This window comes from Orbicella faveolata, unplaced genomic scaffold, assembly GCF_042242905.1.
Source record: "Orbicella faveolata isolate gen_17 unplaced genomic scaffold, um_ofav_v1 contig_24, whole genome shotgun sequence".
Lineage (NCBI taxonomy): Eukaryota > Metazoa > Cnidaria > Anthozoa > Scleractinia > Merulinidae > Orbicella > Orbicella faveolata.
Window position 1 is genome coordinate 12874691 of NW_028301552.1, and position 20676 is coordinate 12895366.

Below are 20676 nucleotides of genomic sequence, written 5' to 3' on the forward strand. Positions count from 1 at the left end.
TGGGCGCCATTTTTAAATTAGCCAGTCCCCAGTCCTTCTGTTGCTCATTTTAGTTCCCAGTCTTAGTTGAGGATTCCCTGCCTGAGTTAGTGTTTGGCGGTCGTTTCTTCACACAATAAATTAAACACCAATGTATGTTACTGAAATAATTGAGTAACTTGTTCTAAATGGGGCCAAAGATAAAGAGGAACACGATATATGCAAAGGTGAGATGTTTGTTACATGCAGATCAGAGTCAACGTAACTGTTTGAAACAATAGAAGACCTGAAATCGCCAGAACAGATCGATCTAGCGATTTTGGCGATTCATCGAGATCGAGATGGAGTAAGTTTATTTACGTGCTTATATTTAAGTCAAGGCTGTCGTATTGTGGGGATGCGAATGGGCGACAAAAGGCCTGAAGACGAGTCTAAAATATAGAGAGTATTTATTCCTCTTAAAGGAGATGGTCACTCCAAACAACGTATGTTTTTGTCAACGCCGATAAAAACCTTGCACCAAGTTTAGTCACTCGCCGAAGTTTCAGCCTCTAAAGTGCAGGTTTTCCTTATGAAATTCGTCTCCAAAGAAGCCCAAGAATCGACATCGTTGCCGCTATTTTGAACAGTACTCAGCAGCCAGGCCGCGTTTTCGTGACGTCACTCCGTCTGATGGATTTTGTCCAAATGGCTTTCGACAAGCCTTTTAACTACCACTCTGGGTTATGGCTGCTCTTGAGCCATGTTATTTTGAGCCAAACATGTTCCAAACTCCAAATTGATAGTATTGAAGATAGCGAAGTGGATAATCACTTGAAAAAAATAGATTTTGCTGACCTTGTGAAGGATGCAAAGTTTTTCTCCTTCCCACCAATTTCTAGTCAGACATAATGAAGTCACATAAACAAGGCCTGGCTGCCAAGACAGTTTTAAAATGGTGCTCTCCGGAGCTGCTTCTTTCGAGACGAATTCTTCAGGATAGCGGGCACCTCAGAGGCTGAAACTTCGGTGAGTAGAAAAGCTGAATGGTTACCTGCTATAGGAGAAGACAAAAATAAGCTTTTGGGAGTGACCTTCTCCTTTAAGCTTATTAGGGCTGGAACATCCTGGCCAATAAAAACAAACCTTTCAACCTCAACCACCAGAAACCTGGAGATCAAGATCAAAAAGCCTGTAAATTTTGGTAAAAACTATTGAACAACTGGACCCCTGTCAAGTTGTTAGTTAACTCAGGGAACATAAAATGAGGTAATATTAAATACTGTTTTTTAAAGATATTTTATTTTATTTTTTGTCAAGGTTTTTGATCGAAAGATTGTTGTGGTGGAAATTTCCATACAACCTGAGTGTCTACATATAGGCCAGTCTTTGAAAGAAAATAAAGCCAACAGCTACAAATGGTTTACAAAAGAACACTTTGATGTAAGTATGCCTTCATTCATTGCAACAATCATGTTCAATCGGTTATCTTGTACATTGCAAAACAAAGCAACATGAATGATAGCACTCTGGGTTGTAGCTAAGAATTAACCTAGAAGGCTTATTGACAAGATAAGCTGGGTTTTCTGGCTTGCACATCCTCAAAATTAACCAAGTTTTTATTTGCTGGAAGAATTTCAGCTCTCTTTCAGTTGGTCAAAATAGCTGTTGGCAGGCACTTAATATGCATTCATCAAATAGAGACATTCATAGCTGTAAATGTACTGATCACACAGTGTAATCGGTGACCTTCATGACAGTCCTGACAAGATAGGTCATTTTATTTGCAATGCAACACAATGCAACACAATGCAACATATCGTAATGCAACGCAATGCAACGCAACCAAGGGCTGGGCACGGGGAAAATAAAACAATTTTTTCTGCCTGGTTTGATCATCTAGAGAAAAGTTTTTCCTATATTAGAAGTTTAGATCAAATAGTTTTGCCTGCCTTTGAAAACCAGTTGACCTCCTGCTGAAAACTAACCCCTACGCAATGCAATGCAATGCAATGCAACTTTACCATGTATTTTGCAAACGATCAGTAGTGTTTTATTTATTCATTTATTCATTTATTCATTTATTTTTTTTAATAAAAAATTTTTTCAGTGTTTTATTTATTAATCAGACATGCATACTTTGGTGAGGGAGCCAGAAGCGTACAGGCATTCACACCTTAGAAAAATTATGTTTGAACAAAATAAAACCAGTGAGATCAGTACACTTTATTTGCGCAAAATGAATATACCATGTCTTTAGAAAATGCTATGTTTGTGAAATGGTATGATGCCTGAGAAACCAAAGAACATAATTTATTTTAATATATTATAATAAACAATTGAGTCTTTTTTTGATGCGCAGCGGTTAATTTTGAAGCTAGAGGATGTTATTTTGGCAAAAGTTTTGGCTCCATCAGAAGCTGTAGACAAAAAGAAGAGTGCAAGGATATCTCATCGTGATTGTTCTGAAATGCTACCTGGTAAGATAGAATTTTGCTTTTAAATCCTCGTTTACTATGAAGTAAAAGTACTAACTAGTTCAGAATTATTTCAACCTAGGTTACTTGTATTTTGACCGTGCGTTAATGGGGAAGGCTGAGTCTGGGACCAATAACCTATTTCATACCATGCCGTAGAAAGTACAGCCAATCCGAATACAGGAAAGCCATTGTGTATTTGATGATGTTAAATCCAACCTTGCCAACAAGTGCAGCACATACGTCGCATTGACTGTGTCGGCCACTGTTTTTCTATGTCATGTTATAAAATAGTTATGAAACTCTCTCTTGTCAGTGGTACACCGTGAAATATTTCACATGTCACTGGTGTTTTCTTGGTATGCACACTATTTTCTTGGTAAACAATAATAAACTAAAGTCAAGAAACTTGAACCAATCCTTTATTTTTCTTCGTAAAAAAAGTACTGAATTTTCCACCCCATGTACTAAAATTCTGTTTTGAGTATCAAGTGTAATGAATTTATTTCTTTGTTTTGATTTTTTTTTCATAGATTATTGATTTATTTAATAAATAATGTTTATTCTACTAAAGATCCTGAATTGTGCATCCAGTATCAATTTGTCAAGAAAAGGAAATGCAAGCAAACTGTCTTGATTCGACAGAAACAGGTGGAAAGAGTATTAATTTATAGTTCAAACCACTTAGTTTACACATTCAAGTACATGCTTGGCAAATTTTTTTATTATATGACTTAGGAAATACTGTAAACACCAGCGGATCAGCTGCACTCGCAGATAAGCTACACCCCAAGTCTGGCTACTCAAATTTCAGAGAGAAGTTTTTGGAAAGAAATTAAAGTAATTCACAAGTGGAGTCTTGAGAAAGATTCTTTACATGTACATTTCTTGATTTATTGAATATAAACCTGCTTAAACTCACTAACATTGAAAACAGAGAATACTTCAAACTAAAACCCATACCTGTAATTTTAGCTCTGCAATAGTGTGCACATGATGTCCACTGACTTTGACATATGTTTGATCTCTCTCTGGAATTTTCAACCATTGTGATTGGCTAAGATCAGGCCATTTTATTGAATTTGTCAATTCTTAATTTGCACTGCAGTGCAAACTAACATGTGTGCAATATTATTTTGTGTGCATTTTTTAATATCACTGTCTCATAATGTAAATCCTTAATGCACTTGCATTCGTATGATTACATGTACCTATACTAACTACAGTGGCTAAATTTTTAGAAATCTGTTGAGTAAATGAATGGGTAGTACAGTGCAAACCACTTAATACAGACACCACCTTGACACTCAAAAGGATTAAAGATTCCTTGTGATCGGTTTGGTTAAGTTGAGCTGAATGGTACTAAATTGTTCATTATTAAGTTTCCTAACTTTTTGGCTTTTGAATAAAGGAATCAGTTATAGATGGCCTTATGAAAAATTCAGAGCAAAGTGGATATTCAGGTAATTGTGATTATCATAGTAATTTTTAATGTCATGTTTTCAAAGAAAACTCAACATATCTGCACAAAACCTGACATGCAAACACAACTGAGACATTCACCCGATCACCCAAACAAAATTAGCTTGCACCTATATTGTGCTCCCACCACTACCATTAGGGAAAAAACAACAATGACAATTATAACAATAAAAAAGAAAAATGAAACTGCAAAAGTAACAAAACTATTTGACTTTACAGCTATACCAGTCATACATTACATGTATTAATTTTCTACTTGTCTGCTATTTGAGTCATGCAAGGGGAAATAAGTTGTTGTATAGTGTTTTAAGCCTTACCAGCACTTTAATTTTTCGATTTTTAGGTGGAGGATACGGAAGCTATGATTTCTTTTCAGAGAAGCTTAATGTCACTGTCAGTTTAGCTTCTCAAGTTGCACATGACATGCCATCAGCAGGCGGGGTAAGCATTTTTAACTGGTAATTCAGAACATTAATTAATTGTTAATTAGTTGGCTACTATAAATTCTTTATATTTTGCCTTCTGGGCATCAGTGGTGTTCACTTGGAGGAGAAGTTCAACTCAGGTAACAGTGTACATGTGACAGAAAACCAAGTTGAACTTCTTTTTGTAGTAAAAAAAAATATAATCATGTGTACTAAAGGCATCTGTGGTCAAGTGTCGATCAACGGTCGGTTGATAGTCAGCTGAGTGTTGGTTGACCGAGTCATATGCATCGATCGAAAATTAGTTGACCTAGATGTTGATAGAGTGTTGATCGGTGTCCGTCGAGGGTAGGTCACGGATCAATTGAGGGTATCAATTAAGGGTATTGATCAACACTTGACAGCAGATGCCTTAAGTACACATGATCTAAAAAAATCATGCCATTCCTTCAGTTATTTTTAACAACATTGACCGTCACCATCACCTTTCTTTTTTGTGAAACGATATGAACCAGTGATTAATAACCTGTAGGCTAACAGGTTGGCACTTAAACTGCTGCTGGGTAAGAACCTGTTGATCCTAGAAATTGAAAGAGGTTTTTATTTGAACATGGCTTGTTGTAGTGTATTGAAGGCAAAAAGCCTGACATAAATGAGGGTGTTGATTAGGGGATTTAGAGCAGGATATTTACTGTAAATTTCTATAAAACGTTATCTCGCTTTTAACTTAAGGTTACAGTATACCTTCAGATCGGCAATTTTCTTCAAATTTGGATTTTTGGTTCAAAGTAATGGTCGAAGAGTAATCTCTAATTTCTGAAAACAAAATTGAAAAAAACTCAATATTGGCGGAGAAATGGAGGTTTTACGTTACGGCCGGAAGTAAAAGTTCCCTCTTGATTGACAGCCCTATAACGTGTACGCAATCAACCGAGACTACTTTCGCGGGAATATATGGATACCACGAATTGGCTGGCTACTCAGATCCAAGCATTTTTCGTATTAGATGTAATTCTATTAAGTTATAAGTAAACATGGGCCACGGAAAACATTGTTTACCAGTTCGAAAAAGCGAAGAACGAATGAAAACACATCAATGAGTGAAGAAGCGAAAGTTGGCCTCGCGGATGAAGCTATAGCTATCGTATCAAGCGGGCAAAAAGATCGAGTCAAGAGTAGAGAAAGATTCTGTAAAAATTTGGGAACTCGACAGCTATAACAGCGATGTTTACATTGACTCTTTTGTTGAGTCCGATACTGATGAATCGCCCCACTCATTGAGATCCATTGGAATATTATCCATGCACATTTGCTCCGCCGCGCTTTCTTTTGTTCAGTTTGTTCTCGTCGCCCAGCCACTCTAGCGTTCGTATCCTTTTTCGTCTTCCCCATTTTGCCAGACCAGCTTCCAGAAAAACCGAGCTACAGAAAAATTATCTCTCCGCCTTGAGCGCATTGCGAAACACAAGGGTTTTTTCGACATTCACGCGTAAATTTCACCGCGAGTTAATGGTAGTAAATTTTCCAAGCGCTGATTGGCTCAGTGATCTGAGAACCCAGTTGAAGGCGTTTGGGGGCGGAGTTTGTTTGCGAAGCAAGAGATTTTTCTTAGCGCTGTTTTCTCGAATAAATTTTTTCGCTTGAAGCAGACACTTTAAAGAGTTACAACTCAAAGGGGATTTGTTTGATTGCCCTCAAATTTGGACAGTAGCTAGATTAACATATAAAAAACAAAAACGTGTCTGCAAATTGTTTATTTCGAAATATTTCTTCTCCGAGAGCAATTTTTGTGCGATCACTTCACATTTTTTAAATCCTATTTTGAAAATGTTCTGTAACTTTTTACTGCAATTGAATGTGGAAAAACGCAGACACGCTTTTTTAGCGCTTTTTGTCCTGAAACCGAGGAAAAAAATAAATTGGCGAAAAACAAAATTCGCTTTGACTTGTAGCTTCCAAAAGGTGATTAGGACGCTCGCATTTAGTGGCCGTGAAAAAATCGGCACTTCATTTTATTTCAAAATTTTTGGTATGGTTTGATAGCCAGCTCTATAAGCTTTAATTTGATATAGGGGTTTAGGTATCTACATCTTAAACCGGACGCGCTACATCGCTTGGACGTGAGACACCCCTGAAGGTATACGGTAACCTTAAGACGAAAAACAAAACAAAGTAAAAATCAGCAATAAAGGCATGAGAGACCTCACTCATTCACACCAGCAGCAACCACCTTTTTCACTTACTTAAATTAATCCATTTAAGAACCTAAATAGCCTACATTCTCAGTATACACCACATCTATAAGGACCACTTATAGTGGAACCTGGATTCTTTCCAGATTCTTTCAAAGCAGTTACAAATTGTCGCCTTTGAGTTATGAGTAACTTGGTTATTACCAAAACGGGAAGCGCAGTCTGTAACACAGTATTTTAAGAAAAATATGTGAAATAGAAATTTGGTGTGAGTGTTCTTACTAGTAAGTGTTGTAACAAGAATGTTTGCTTTGTATTCTCGCTGTTTTGAAAGCTTTTACGCTACTTAGCCCTACTAAAATAACCTAGTAAGGGTATACCTGCCATTCCAGGGAGGGGTCGGGGGTACTTGAAAATAATTGTAACGTCGGAAAATTATGCCGCTAATAAATTCCAAAAGTAGCCCACCCTTCCGCTCTCCCTCTCCCACCAAAAATAGTGAGACCAAGGTTCTGTGGTATATTCATTTTTCCAATCAGTAGTCAAGTGAAAGCTACTGAAAGATCAGTTGATTTAAGGCACTCTACAACAAGGGAAGGTATCGCTTATGCCACCTAGCGCCGTGAAATTTAAATTCGTGCTTCGTCAGTTTATGTTGTACCGTGTTAAAACAAAAAGCATAGAATTTTCATTAACCGTAACTTTTCTTTGAATTAAAATTGATAACTCTGTATCATTTCAACAGGTGCGTGTTAAAAGGAACGTTTCTTCAAACTTGAGTTGAAAACTCGGTCAACGCTCTGAAATATTGTTTAAGCAGACTAACATAGCAGGGCGTCATGAGGTAGAGACAGTTTACGATATCTGACTAGCTTTCCTGTCGGTCACTGACAACACGATCTAGACATGAAGAGCTCACCCATGTGGCAGCAACATAGCTGTAAAACTGGAACGAAGAATTTGGTTTGATTTTTAAAGAAATGTTTTCACGAATTTCCATGTTTTATTTTGTAAAACAAAACCGCTCAGCCCTACCAACTTCATATAAACGTTTTTTTGCTTCCCGAAAGTAACGACACCTTGAAGGTAACGACCCCCTGAAAGCAACGAGCCCTAAAGGGTGCTAATTTTGAAAGTAACGAGGGTCGTTACTGTCGGAAGTTGACGGTATTAAAATGGTTTTAATTTATTAAAGGTGATTCAAGATGTTGCAAGACAACAGCCAGCACCTTCTAAATCGACCATCAGCAAGTACTTCAACAAGGACCCTGCTTGTGTGACACATTCTACCCAAAAGAAGAGGGCCGCCCTAAAGAATATGTAAGGAATGGTATATGACACAGTGAATAAATCATTGACCTCTGTGTCACCCTGAAAGCTTTCCATTCGTCCAAAAATTCCATTTTGAATTTCCGGAAATTGTCAAAGCTGACTGGATCAGCGTTAATTACCACAAAAGGCCTCGTGAGAAAGTTTCGGAAATTTGTTACCAAGATATTCCGTTCCAGTAGATTTTTCCTCTGGAATTTCCGGTTGAATAGTTTGCATTTCGGAAATTCAATGATTTTGGGATTTTCCGGAAACTTTTCGATGAAATTTTTGTACCATTTGGCGCCATTTCGAAAATTTTGGATTATTTAGCTGAGTGCAAAATTTCGTGGAGTTGTATTTAAAATTGTTTAATGTTAATTTTGTCTTGTCTGTTCACTATTTAGGAACAAGAAAAGTGAAGCACAGAAAAATGACGATGCCCGTCTTTGTACTTCTTCTTCTGCTGGTGTGGAAGTCGAGTTAAATGGAAAGAACACTGAAAGGTCCACTGTCTGTAACGAATCAGAAGGTGGTACTTATGGGAAGCCTGGCCGTATTTCCTGGGTTAATAAGCTTGGTAGTGAAATAGACAGTCAAGAGGTCTTGACATTTCAAGGAGAGGTCGAAAATCCAGGAGAACATGACAGTGGTGTTCTCTCAAGACATAGAGATGAAGATAACCATTTACCAAATGACTCCTCAGAGAATTGCAGCGCTGCATCTGGTTTGTGTCCAGAGAACGAAGAATATAGAGCAACCATTTGCGCTGAAGACGCTGGGTCACTGAAAAATGTAAAGAACTGTGACAATGTTGATACAAAGTCGACTGCTTTTACAACTTCTGAGTCGAAACGTTGCAGATCGGGTTCAGAATCTGATTCTATTGGCATCGAATCAATACCTCTTCGTGAGCGTTTGTCCAAGAAAAATGCTCTTAAGAAGCCAAAAACTGCATCTGACAATGAAGCTACAGGCAAAGGAAAAGAAATCGACTCTATAACTGATTCTACTGAGGTCGATTCAATTCCTCTCAGCTCCCGATTGTCAACGAAAAATGCTCTTAAGAAACCAAAAACTGCAAGTGACGATGAAGCTACAGACAAGCGAAAAGGAGACGACTCTACGACTGATTATACTGAGGTCGATTCAATTCCTCTGAGCTTTAGATTGTCAAAGAAAAACACTGTTAAAAAACCCAAAACTGCCTTTGAAAGTGAAGATGCAAACAAAAGAGGGGAAACTGACTCCTTTCCTGAATCTGATTCTACTGACGTCGATTCAGTTCCTCTTCACGCTCGAATGTTGAAGAGAAATACTCTTAAGAAACAGGAAACTGCGTCCACACGCAGCGATGAAGCTACAGGAAAACGAAAGAAAGAGGACTCTCACACTGATTCTACTGACGTCGATTCAGTTCCTCTTCGCGTTCGAATGTCACAGAAAAATACTCTTAAGAAACCGGAAACTGCATCTACACGTAGCGATGAAGCTACTGGCAAAAGAAATGGGGTCGACTCTATCACTGACTCTACTGACGTTGATTCAATTCCACTGTGCGCGCTATTGTCAAAGAATAGTACTCTTAAGAAACCAAAAACTGCATCTGGCGATGAAACTTCGGGCATAGGAGAGAGAACTGACGCTATCACTGGTGCTACTGAGGTCGATTCAAGTCCTGTTAGCTCTCGATTGTCAAAGAGAAATGCTCTTAAGAAAGTGAAAACTGCCTCTGGCGATGAAGCTGCATGCCATAGAAAGGCGGCTGCTGACTCAACCGCTGTTAGAATCGGCGATGATAACGATTTCGAGTCACCAAAGGCCGGACGAAGTGCAGCCGGAAAGCGAAAAGGGTCCGACTTGTCTGATGACCAAGATTTATTAACTTCTGTTTTTTCGACAGACAGTCAGACTTCATCAACTTCTAACCGAGAAGCCAGGGGAGGCTTAAACTCTAAGAAAAGGAAAACGAGAAGGGCAGATGCAAAAGCAGACGTTTCGGAGAGGAAGGTCTTAAAGCCAGCAAAGAAAAGGATCACCAAACGACAAATGAAAAGTGTTAATAGAACTACAGCTGAAACCCTGGAAGGTAAAGGTTGATTGAACGTGGAGAGTCAGCGAGAGTTGAGGGGTGAGGGTTGGAAAGAGTCTTGTCATCCGTCATCGGTTTTAAACAGAGCGCGGCCAAACAAACACGTTCAAATGGGCCACTTCCGCGTTGCCTTGAACCTCTGTTTCAAAGCGAGTCTTCATGCAAGTGCGTTTGATTTGCATAAAAGTATAGGCGAAATACATTTCCATAGGAGTTTTTTTTTTTTTTTTTAAGTTATCGTATTGTACTGTAAGTAGTGTAAGCATTAGTATTGTAAGTAGCGTAAATACCTCTTACTAACCGAGTTCGAGGTCCGTACTGTAAGTTACGGACCGAGTCTTTTCTCCTTCGATTTATGAATCGACGGGGTGAAAAAGAGGATTCGTAAATTACAGTACGGACCGAGAAGAAGAAGTTAGTAAGATATTTATTATATCTCTCCTGTGTTTCGGACGGGTTCGGGAACGATTTCTATTCAAGCGGAACGGTTTCAAATTTCTGAGGCAAGTCGAAAGCAAAACGAGTCAATTTGAAATTGTTGTTAAGTCGTTAGCACCTTTTAATACACAATTTAAAGTAAAAGAAAGTTTTAGACTTTTACTTGCTATAAAAGTTAAGAACACGTGGTGATAAATCACGAAACATTTCAGTGGGCAACAAAGACAGCTTTAGCGGGCCGTACAGTAGAGTACGGCCCGCTAAATTAACCAATCACAGCTTGCGTAGTAACTGAGAGATGTAATAAGTGATCGTATTGTATTGTAAGTGGTGTATGTAGTGTATTGTAAGTAATATAATTAGCGTAAGACTTAGTATTGTAAGTGACGGAATTAATCATGTTGAATAAGAAGTATTGTAAGTAGTGTAAGTAAATGCGTCAGCCTTGTAAGTAGTGTAAGTAGCTGTATGAGTATTGAAACCAGAGTGTGTGACAACATTTTGGTATGAATGGTTTCATTTGCAGACTCGTTTTGACACGGGCAAAAAGCAACGCGGAAATGGCGTAATGAATGAGAGCGCATCCAGCACAGCGGTAAAAAAAATCAGCAGTTATTTGAACTGTTGTCAGCTCTGGTCAACCCTCGTTGATTCTCTTTCTGTCTGATCCGTCCTTTTAAAAGTGCTAATCAAAAAGTAGAAGCGCATTAAACGACTCAAGGATGTAATATTTTCTACTTTTGCCCTCCCTTGCAAGTAAAGTGTGCTTCTACGGAGCTCTATTTTTTGGCTTTGAATGGTAACAAAACTCATTCCGTTTTTTTTTCCTTATGTTATCTCTGGCCCTATAACGTGAGGAATGGGATTGTGTTCAAATACACAGTTGAGACTATTGGTTAACGTTCTAGTTAGCTCTTCAAAGTTTGTTAGTACTTGCCATTTATGTCGCTTTCGCAATCTTACTGATTCTTGTTCTGTTACAAAAGCACCTCGATGGTGATTTCTACCGGTATTCTAGTAAACTTGTCATTTTAGATTTCTTCAATTTAGAAGTAAAAATTAGTATTAGTTAATAGGTGTTGGTTTTGTCTGTTGTAGTCACATGTTAAAATTTTGTTTCGAAATTTAGATGCCTTTGCGGAGCCTGGGTGTAGCCCGTTGGAGCCAATCACAATTGAAGACAGACCTCCTATGATTGTTAATGTCAGGTAACGTGTTCTACAAGCTGTGTATTATTGGCCTCACTTGAAACATAGTTGATAGAAAGAAACGGCTAGGAAGCCCGGTAAACATCAAAGTAGCAAACAAACAGGCTAAGATTTATGTTGGAAGGTCCTTGACCCTGCACATCTTTTGTTTTATGCTCATTGACTATGTAAGAGTCCCTGTCCATACAAATGGAAAATAACTCGGCAAGGGTCGAAAATTCGATTTCGCTCATATTTTCACGGTAGATAGGCTACGGCATGACAAAAACTACTGGATAGTTTTTTTGGCAAAATATTCTTTTATTTCAAAGAAATATGCAAATTACCAAATTCCGTTAAAAGCGTCCTTTGACGTACCATTTTATTAAACAAGTTTGAGAGCCTCGCATGCAAAACCACATCATTCTTCCGTCTTAAAAACACTCAAATATTTTTGTGCAATGTTTAAATGTGTACTGGGTTGATTTTAGGGAATGTTACGTTGTCTTTTTGGGTGCAAAATAATTAAATTTCGAAGACAGGTATTTCATTCACTTAAAAGTACTTCGTGAAAATAATTAATTTTCACTATGTGCGAAACCTTCAAATGGATTAAGCTTCTGGTGGTTGAATCGCTGAGGGATGGTCTACAGATTCCTGTAAAAATTTCTTTGGACAAATGATTGTGAGCGACGCGAGAGCTTTATAAAGTACCTTAAAAAATGCAAATATTTGACCATTCCTTCGTCAAATTTCAATTTACGGGTTAGACGTATATTTTAGTATGCGCCACATGACTTGACCTATGTTAGGTTGAAATAGACACAGAGCTGATAATTTCGAAATGTTCTAACCTCATTTGCTGTAAAAGGCAGGTCCAAAGCCGATTTGACGTGTTTCTCTCACCATTCGTCGCACATAAAGCAGAAGTTTGCTTTTGTTTACATAACGTCCGATGTACATCGCCAACTGTCAACTTATTTAATGGTCGAATACCATGAATCTGCGACCCTCTTTCGACACATGATCACCACTGCATCTAAGTCAAAACGGCTAAGTCATTTGTAGATAGTTGCTTGCTTTGCACTACACCAAAATATTACGTTTAATCATCGTAGTTTGAATCCTCGTTTGCAGCGGTTCCTTGCTCGTCACCCAATGCTGTCATCCCATTTTAGGGGGTAGTGGTAGGACAATTTCTATCCTAATACTAATCCTAAGGCTCCGTAAGGCTTGGAACCACTGGGAGCACACAATCGTGTTGAGTAGGAAGAGATTAAATTAAGTAATGAAAAGAATGAATAGTTTACCATTGCCCCTGTTGTTATCTTTTACTCGACCACAGCTACCTACATGCCCTGCCAAATACTGTAACGCTAAACTCATACCTAGGTCTTTTCGCGCTGTGCAATTATTTTTGGTTTACATGGCTCCTGTTTACATGTAATACAGTGGACTACCCTCGGGGAAATGGGTGGTGACCGCTTAATGGGGCTAGCCGCTTAAATAGAGGTTGGTGTACCTTAAATATTTAATTTTTCACTATCGGGTTATAAATTTCTTGGTGAGCATCGATTCAATTGAAGACAATCATGATAGACGTGTGCTTGAATCATCACTCGTCATGCACCTTCAATTTCAGACTCTTATCTGCCATCGCCCTTTCCAAAATAAAGTTTTTGAATTTTAGGTGGCCGCTTAATAGGGGTAAAGACAATAATGAAACCCTTATCGGAACGACCAAATGGTGTCCGCGCAGGTAACGGTCAATAGGTGTTTTATTTACAATATTTTACTGACAATGGGTTTGGACTGTATTGACAACAGTCCTCTGTTTTCTGTTACAAACATACTAATGCCTCCACTAAGCAAACAAAATACGCCAAATAAAATAGCATGGTCAGGGCTATTTACTCACGTAATTACTAATTAAATTTACTCTGTTTTTCTCACGAATTAGACACGTTGTGATTTCCTATTTTTATTTCAGCTAGTTCTTGCTTCATTGATCTATAATTTGTTTATGACGATTTTTTTAAAATTCTAGTGAGTACAGCCACTAGCTTTATCAGCTGTTGTTTGAAACATTAGAACGTACAACAAACGTGATTTGGACCGAGGCCACCTACACTATAGAATACGATTATTTAAATATACACATATTATTACATATGTGAACAAACAGATGAACAATGATTAAATTGTTTCACTTATCCTGAGAGTGCTCTATACAAAATAGATCAAAATGTGCAGCATATGCCGTGACAGCATTGCGTGACGAACAAATAACGGCTGTAAGATTGTGCTGCGCCGACACGCTTATCAGCAATGGTCAGCGATCGATCAAACGTAATATTTTGGCGCAGTGCAAAGCAAGCAGCTATCTACAAATGACTCAACCTTTTTTGACTTAGATGCAGTGATGTTCATATGCGCAGAACGATGGTCACAGATTCATGGTATTCGACCAATAATACGTTGACCGTAGGCAATGTACATCGGACGTTAACCCCGTGTAAACAAAAGCAAACTTCTGCTTTATGAACGACGAATGGTGAGAGATCGACAAGAAACACGTCAAATCGGCTTTGGACTTGCCTTTTACAACAAATAAGGTTAGAACATTATCGAAATTATCAGCTCTGTGTCTATTTCAACTTGTTATAGGTCAAGTCATGTGGCGCATGCTAAAATTAATAAATGTCTAACCCATAAACTGAAATTTGACGACGGATAATAATAATAATAATAATAATAATAATAATAATAATAATAATAATAATAATAATAAAATATTTATATAGCGCCAATATCCTAAAAGTTCAAAAGCGCTTTACAGTTAGAAATATTAAAAACACTTAAGACAAATAAAGTAAAAATAAAAAAATGTCGGATGGTCAAATATTTGCATTTTTGACGTACTTTGAAAAGCTCTCGCGTCGCTCACAATTATTTGCCCAAAGAAATTTTTACAGGAATCTGTAGACCATCCTTATGCGAATCAACCACCAGAAGCTTAATCCATTTGAAGGTTTCGCACATGGTGAAAATTAATTATATTCACGAAGTACTTTTAAGTAAATGAAATACATGCACCCAAAAAGACAACGCTACATTCCCTAAAATCAACCCAGTACACATTTAAACACTACACAAAAATATTTGAGTGTTTTTAAGACGGAAGAATGATGTGGTTTTGCATGCGAGGCTCTCAAACTTGTTGAATAAAATGGTGCGTCAAATGACGCTTTTAACGGAATTTGGTAATTTGCATATTTCTTCGAAATAAAAGCATATTTTTCCAAAAAAAACTATCCAGTAGTTTTTGTCATGCCTTAGCCTATCTACCATAAGAATATGAGCGAAATCGAATTTTCGACCCTTGCCGCGAAATTAAGAATATGTCTGATTTTTACAGGCAGGCACTCGTAAGAATTACATAATCGCAATGCTCCTATTGGTTAGTGTTATGAGCACACATAACCACCTTTTGTATTTTTTCAGGTTGTTTGTAGGGTCAATCCCCAAAATAGCAAATAAAAACATACAACAAAGAACTTTGCCAGGTTTCTTAACCATTTCCTCTCTTTGATTAACTATAAAACAGCAACCTCTATTCCTTTTCACCCAGTTAATGATGTAATTTTTCCCTAGTTCCTTATTGATAAAGCTGACACCAAAATTAGAACTTATTTCTTTGAATGCGGCGAAGCATAAGTTAATTTTATAGGCTCGTCATGGCGAGTTTATTGTGATCATTTAGTAGGTAATGAATCTCACGAAATTTTCATCGCTATACCCACTTAGCGAAACAGATGTTTTGCAACCTCGTTAACAGGTCCTGCGGGACCCTGGGAATGAGGTTGCAGATATTTGCTGATGATTGAAATGTACGATTTCGTTATTTTTAAACTTAATCTGAATTACTGCTAAATTTGTGTGAGTTATTTTCATCGAAATTGCGGGAGCAGGCACGTACACATGTTGACTAAGGTCCGTCTGTTCCCCATATAGTGTTTTTTTTTTGTCACATTTTTATGTTTTTCCTCTACCTTTGCTTTGCTACCCTGTACAGCACTATCGAAGAACTCACTGCCGAGCAAACGGAGTACCTAGTGTGGGAGCACGCTAGTAAACTGAGGGAAATATTTGAGGGCAAGGTGTGATATATACAAATTAACTTTAACTTCAAATGGAAAGGAAATTTAAAATCATACCAGGAGATAATAATAGGTATAAAGGAATAAATCTTTTTGCGGTTGGCGAAGAATGATATAAATAACCAAAGGCCATCCCAATTAACGTTTAAATAGGACTAATATTAGTAATTCTGCCTGTGTTGTAGCTTCTAGGCGTTCGTTTACTCGTTCCTTCATTTGTACGTACGTTGTTACGTTCGTGGTTTCGAGCGTTCGTGCGGTCGTGCGTTCGTGAGTTCGTGCGGTCGTGCGTTCGTGGGCTCGTAGGTTCGTCCATACGTTCATTCGTTCATTTGTTCTTTCATTCTAGGGTGCGTTCGTGAGTACCTTAGTGGTCGCTTAAGTGACTGCAGGCGTGTATGCCTTTGTTTTGCTTCAAATTTCCTGGAAAATACACCAATTTGTTTTGTGCGATCGAAATACTATGACGACTATGACTCCTGCGTTCAATTGGGTTTAATGTGCGTATTAAAATGTATTTCTTTCATGCGTGTTATTTTATGTTGATGTAGGTGTATAACCGGCGTCACGAGGATTACAAAGCAGGTGGAAAGGTGAAAGGTATTGTTAGTTTCTTTGAGTTGTTTATAATTTTCCAATTTCTGTATTTATAAATATTATCTGAACGTTTATCAATTAACCAAGTTTGAGAACGTTTTGTTCTTGTGTTTGTTCTTGGAGTTTCAATCCAATAAATCGTCCCCAGTCCTTTTTCCTCGGTGTCCAAAATCTTGTGTACACCAAAATATTTATTCGAACTGACGCCGTCGCCTTTTGTCATCATGCTGCAGGAGATTTAGCTTTCCAAGTACAGTTTGGTCCATTTTCCGAGGAACAACGAGACATAATTATGGGAGTACTGACTAGCATGTTTTGTTACAAGCACAGCAAGGTAACGTTTAAGGCTTCGCTAGCTGACTACTCTCGTAAAGGACGCGGATGGTTGTATGTTGGATGCTTGTGTATTAAAGAGGCACCCAGTTCAGTAAAAACCAGCGTGTAAGAACCTGTTTAGCCAAGCAAGATCACGCGGGTTCTTACATGTGGGTTGCAGTGAAATATTTTAACCATGGAGTGTGACTTTGAGATTGCAAATTTATAATGCAAGAAAATACATAATACAGATGTGAATACATACTACATATATTCAAGGACCAAATCCAGGTTTATTTATTTTTCTGGTACTTAACAGCTATATCTCCGTCACAGCCTAAATTGCCAATAACTATGCCAAAATACAAGAACCTATTTTGCCAGACCTGGACGTAAATAGATCAACTCGTATTCTCCGTAGGAAAAATGTTGGCGACTGGTACATTTACCAACATTATTCAGTCTTGGCGCACGAAAACTTTAACAACGCTCAGAAACGTTCTGAAACCTTGTAACTTAACTTGCACAATGTCGTTAGCACTGGGAAGAATATTGCCAAAAAAAAAAAAAACTTTCCTTGTACTTTATAGGCTGTGTAAGGTTCGCATTGAATTGCGATGAAATGTACAGCTGCCATCTTTTTTCCTGCGGAGGATCGGAACTGGCTTACAATGAAGACTCGTGCGGGGCAATGCCAGAAAAAAAGAACGGCGCAGTCCAATAACGAGAATACGAAAATGGTCTTATTACCATTAGGTTTCTCTTTCGTCGGTCGGTAGGTTCGACAGATTATGGATTGAGTTGTGCTTTCCTCTAAGTTGCGGCCGACTGCTAGTCTCGATCTTATCTCGATCGCAAGGAAATTCGATAATCAGATCCAGATTAGAACTTTTCTTTCTGCGTGTATGGCTTTTCTGCCTTACTTTCAAGGAACCTTGACAAAGAAAAATGTCTCCAGGGAAATTTGGTGATCGTACGATGTATTCGCTTTCCTTCAATTTGTTCATCGAGGTTTTGTTGTTTGGAGTTCAGTAACAATCAGTTTGAGCGTTAAGAATGGATGTCACCCACCAACCTCGTTCCCAGGGTCTCTCTCATCTTTACACCCAAACGAGGTTGTTTGTTAACGAAAGTGACTGATATTTCGTACGGGCGGAAGTGATCTAGTGACATTTTCCCGGGTTCACGGTTCTAACCTGTAACTTATCCATTTTTTTTTCCGCCAGTATTTTGATTACGTCAGCAAAGTGCTTCTTCCAGAAACTTTGGTGATGCTCTACATGAAGGTTGTGGGTAAAACTCAAGACGAGGTATGTGTTAATTTTCTTGCATGTTCTGTCGGTTCTTGGGGGGCTCACCTCCCGATTTTCTTATAGCAAGTTGGTGGGATTCTGGAAGTTGTTAAAATTGTTTTGAAATCGGTTCAGATTATGCCTTATTTCTGCGTTACCGTTAACATTGCTTCAGATCACGAATGAAAGCAACAGCTTTCGAGAGGCATCCGCTTGGGCCCATATGGTGTAACGGGTTCTTTTTGAATGTTGGCACGTAAAATAAAAACAACAACAACAACAACAACAACTCTATAGTTAATTCTTCCATCTCTCCAGGTACTCGCAAAGAAAATTTTATTCCAAGGGAGAGGTTGAATGGAGAACAGTGGGCGCACGCAGAGCGATGGGAAGAGACAAAAGAATTCCAACCTGCGCCACTTTACTTCGCCGCGTTATTACCGCGTTTGTTGCCGCGTTATTACTGCGTTATTGCTGCGTCATTACGGCGTTATTTCTGCGTTATTGCTGCGTCATTACGGCGTTATTTCTGCGTTATTACTGCGTTTTATGTTATATCAGCGTTTTACTGCGTTATTTCCGCCTTATTACTGCGTTATTACTGCGCGATTACCGCGTTATTACCGCGTTATTGTCAGGTTATTGCTGCGTTATTGCTGTGTTACTACCACGTTATTGCATCGTTATTGCCGCGTTTATTGCTGCGCTATTACCGCGTTATTACGGCTTTATTTCGGTAGCGCAGTTTTTGTACTCTCACCTTTTTTTTTTTCATTCCAGGCGGAGCTTTCACTGCTGGAAGCACCAGCATCAACGTCAACTAATTAAGTCCTAATGCAGAAATAACTTCTCCATTCATCCGGCATGTTTACAACTTCTGACACAACAGTTCAAAGAGTTATTAAAAATTTATGCTTATATTCCAAGACAGAATTTGCGTTTATTATGTAATCTATGTTTCTAACGTTATTCTCTTCGATAAAAGTTAGCATTTCCTTTTAAACGTGTAATATAAAACAGAAATATTTGGTTTTGTCATCACATTTACGTACATATTATCCAGGTTTTGTTATCATATTTTCGTATGAATTATCCAGCAATATTATAATTAAAATTTTCTTTGAAATGTATAATATAAAACAGAAATATTTATTTTTGTTATCATATTTACGTATATATTATCCAGCATTATTATAGTTAAAATTTTCTTTGGAATGTGTCATATAAAACAGAAATATTTAGTTTTGTTATCACATTTACTTACAAATATTCCAGGTTTTGTTATGATATTTTTGTACAAATTATCCAGCATTATTATAATTGAAGTCAGATATTGAAATAAAAGGAAACCACTGGACAACAATGAATGAACTAGTAGTTTATGACGGGCTTTATGATCGACTTTCAAAAGTACGGTACCGGTTTTCGTATCCTATACAAGTCAATAGATGAAAGATCAAATATTTGACCTGCGGAGAAAGATACGAAGACATGATTGATCATCGCAGTTATGCACACAAAAAAATTCAGACTTGAACGGGATTCGAACCCATGACCCCTGCGATACCGGTGCAGTGCTCTACCAACTGAGCTATCAAGCCAACTGGGAGCTGGCTACGTCGTGAATTCGTAACATACCTGTAAATGGTGAAGAATACAAGTGAATACATGAAAGATAATATCTTTTAACCGCGGAGAAAGATATGAAGACATGATTGATCATCGCAGTTATACACACAACTGTACATAACAGTTATACACAGTTGTGTGTGTAACTGCGAAGATCAATCACGTCCCCATTTCATTTTCTGCTACTAATAAGCTTCTACCTTCCAGTCGAGATTGAATTAATTTACAGGTTGATAATGCACGAACCACAGTCACAAATACCTATTTGCTGTTAGCCTCTTCCAGACGTTCAGTTAGTTGGGGCGCAGCGCGAAAAACTGCGAGTGCAAAACTAGGGGAGAAGTGCGGCGAGAGAAAACACTGCGTCCCAACTAACTGAACATCTGGAAGATTAACAATTTTACCACAATTGCTACTAATCTCGCAATTTGTTTGGCTTATTTGTCGCTGTTGATAAGAGTCCAGACAACGCTGTTCATGTCAATGTGTCATGCTCTTGGTCACGCTCTGAAAAAAACGTTTTCTCTGACGTTGCTATTGTGGTAAGAACAAATCGAATGTGGGTTAGCGTTGTCTGTACTGTTATCGACAACGATATGCGTCATCACAGTGGTCAAAATGTAGTGGACAACAAAATTAATTTGCAGTTTTCTGTTCAAACCAAATAACCTATCTCCACCTGTTAAGTTAACCAAATACAGTCGAACCAAGTTGAGCTAAGTTGATGTCTACTGAACCAATGCATTGCTTGCCATGACTTTTGAAATGCTTAAGTCCGCCGCACAAAGAAGTCGACGCCTGAGCACAATATCATGTTCACTACTCTGGGCGCCAGGAAGTCAGCAAGTGAAGATCGTCTCGGATTCATTTGTCCCCTCGCACCAGGAGTCGCATTAAGCCGTAACGTTCTTTATGTATTTAGTTCCCCCGGGTTTAAGCAGGAGTCCATATCACTCGGGGAGTCTGTATTTGTGTATGTGTCATACTCAGGAAGAAACCTTTTCCCGAATCTTTGTTTGTTTTTCATTTACTTATAGATCGTTTTCCACGAAGAAAAAGATTATTTTGTTTTCGTTACATTGAGATAACAATGCTTTGCCGTATAATTGTTTGAGTATTTTGAC

At 38.2% G+C, this 20676-nt stretch overlaps 1 protein-coding gene across 2 annotated transcripts; it reads left to right on the forward strand.

The window, feature by feature from the left end:
* The first annotated feature begins 57 nt into the window (after positions 1 to 57).
* LOC110052397 (uncharacterized) lies at positions 58 to 19286 on the forward strand. 2 transcript variants are annotated; one of them, XM_020758522.2, is made up of 14 exons: positions 58 to 206; positions 1279 to 1401; positions 2321 to 2438; positions 3010 to 3086; positions 3847 to 3898; positions 4261 to 4358; positions 7730 to 7854; positions 8250 to 9931; positions 11502 to 11580; positions 15635 to 15719; positions 16271 to 16319; positions 16550 to 16650; positions 17858 to 17941; positions 18704 to 19286. In XM_020758522.2, exons 1-14 carry the CDS (start codon positions 168 to 170, stop codon positions 18749 to 18751), a joined length of 2760 nt encoding a protein of 919 aa, XP_020614181.2. In that variant the 5' UTR covers positions 58 to 167; the 3' UTR covers positions 18752 to 19286. The 2 variants fall into 2 exon arrangements, with proteins under 2 accessions (XP_020614181.2, XP_089147471.1); XM_089291345.1 differs by having other exon boundaries at positions 17858 to 19286.
* Positions 19287 to 20676: the final 1390 nt, after the last annotated feature.

Coding starts and splice junctions, on each gene's coding strand:
- LOC110052397 (XM_089291345.1), top strand. CDS start 168: ATGGGGCCAAAGATAAAGAGGAACACGATATATGCAAAG. Junction 4,359..7,729: donor ACATGCCATCAGCAGGCGGG/GTAAGCATTTTT, acceptor AATTTATTAAAG/GTGATTCAAGATGTTGCAAG. Junction 7,855..8,249: donor AGGGCCGCCCTAAAGAATAT/GTAAGGAATGGT, acceptor TTCACTATTTAG/GAACAAGAAAAGTGAAGCAC.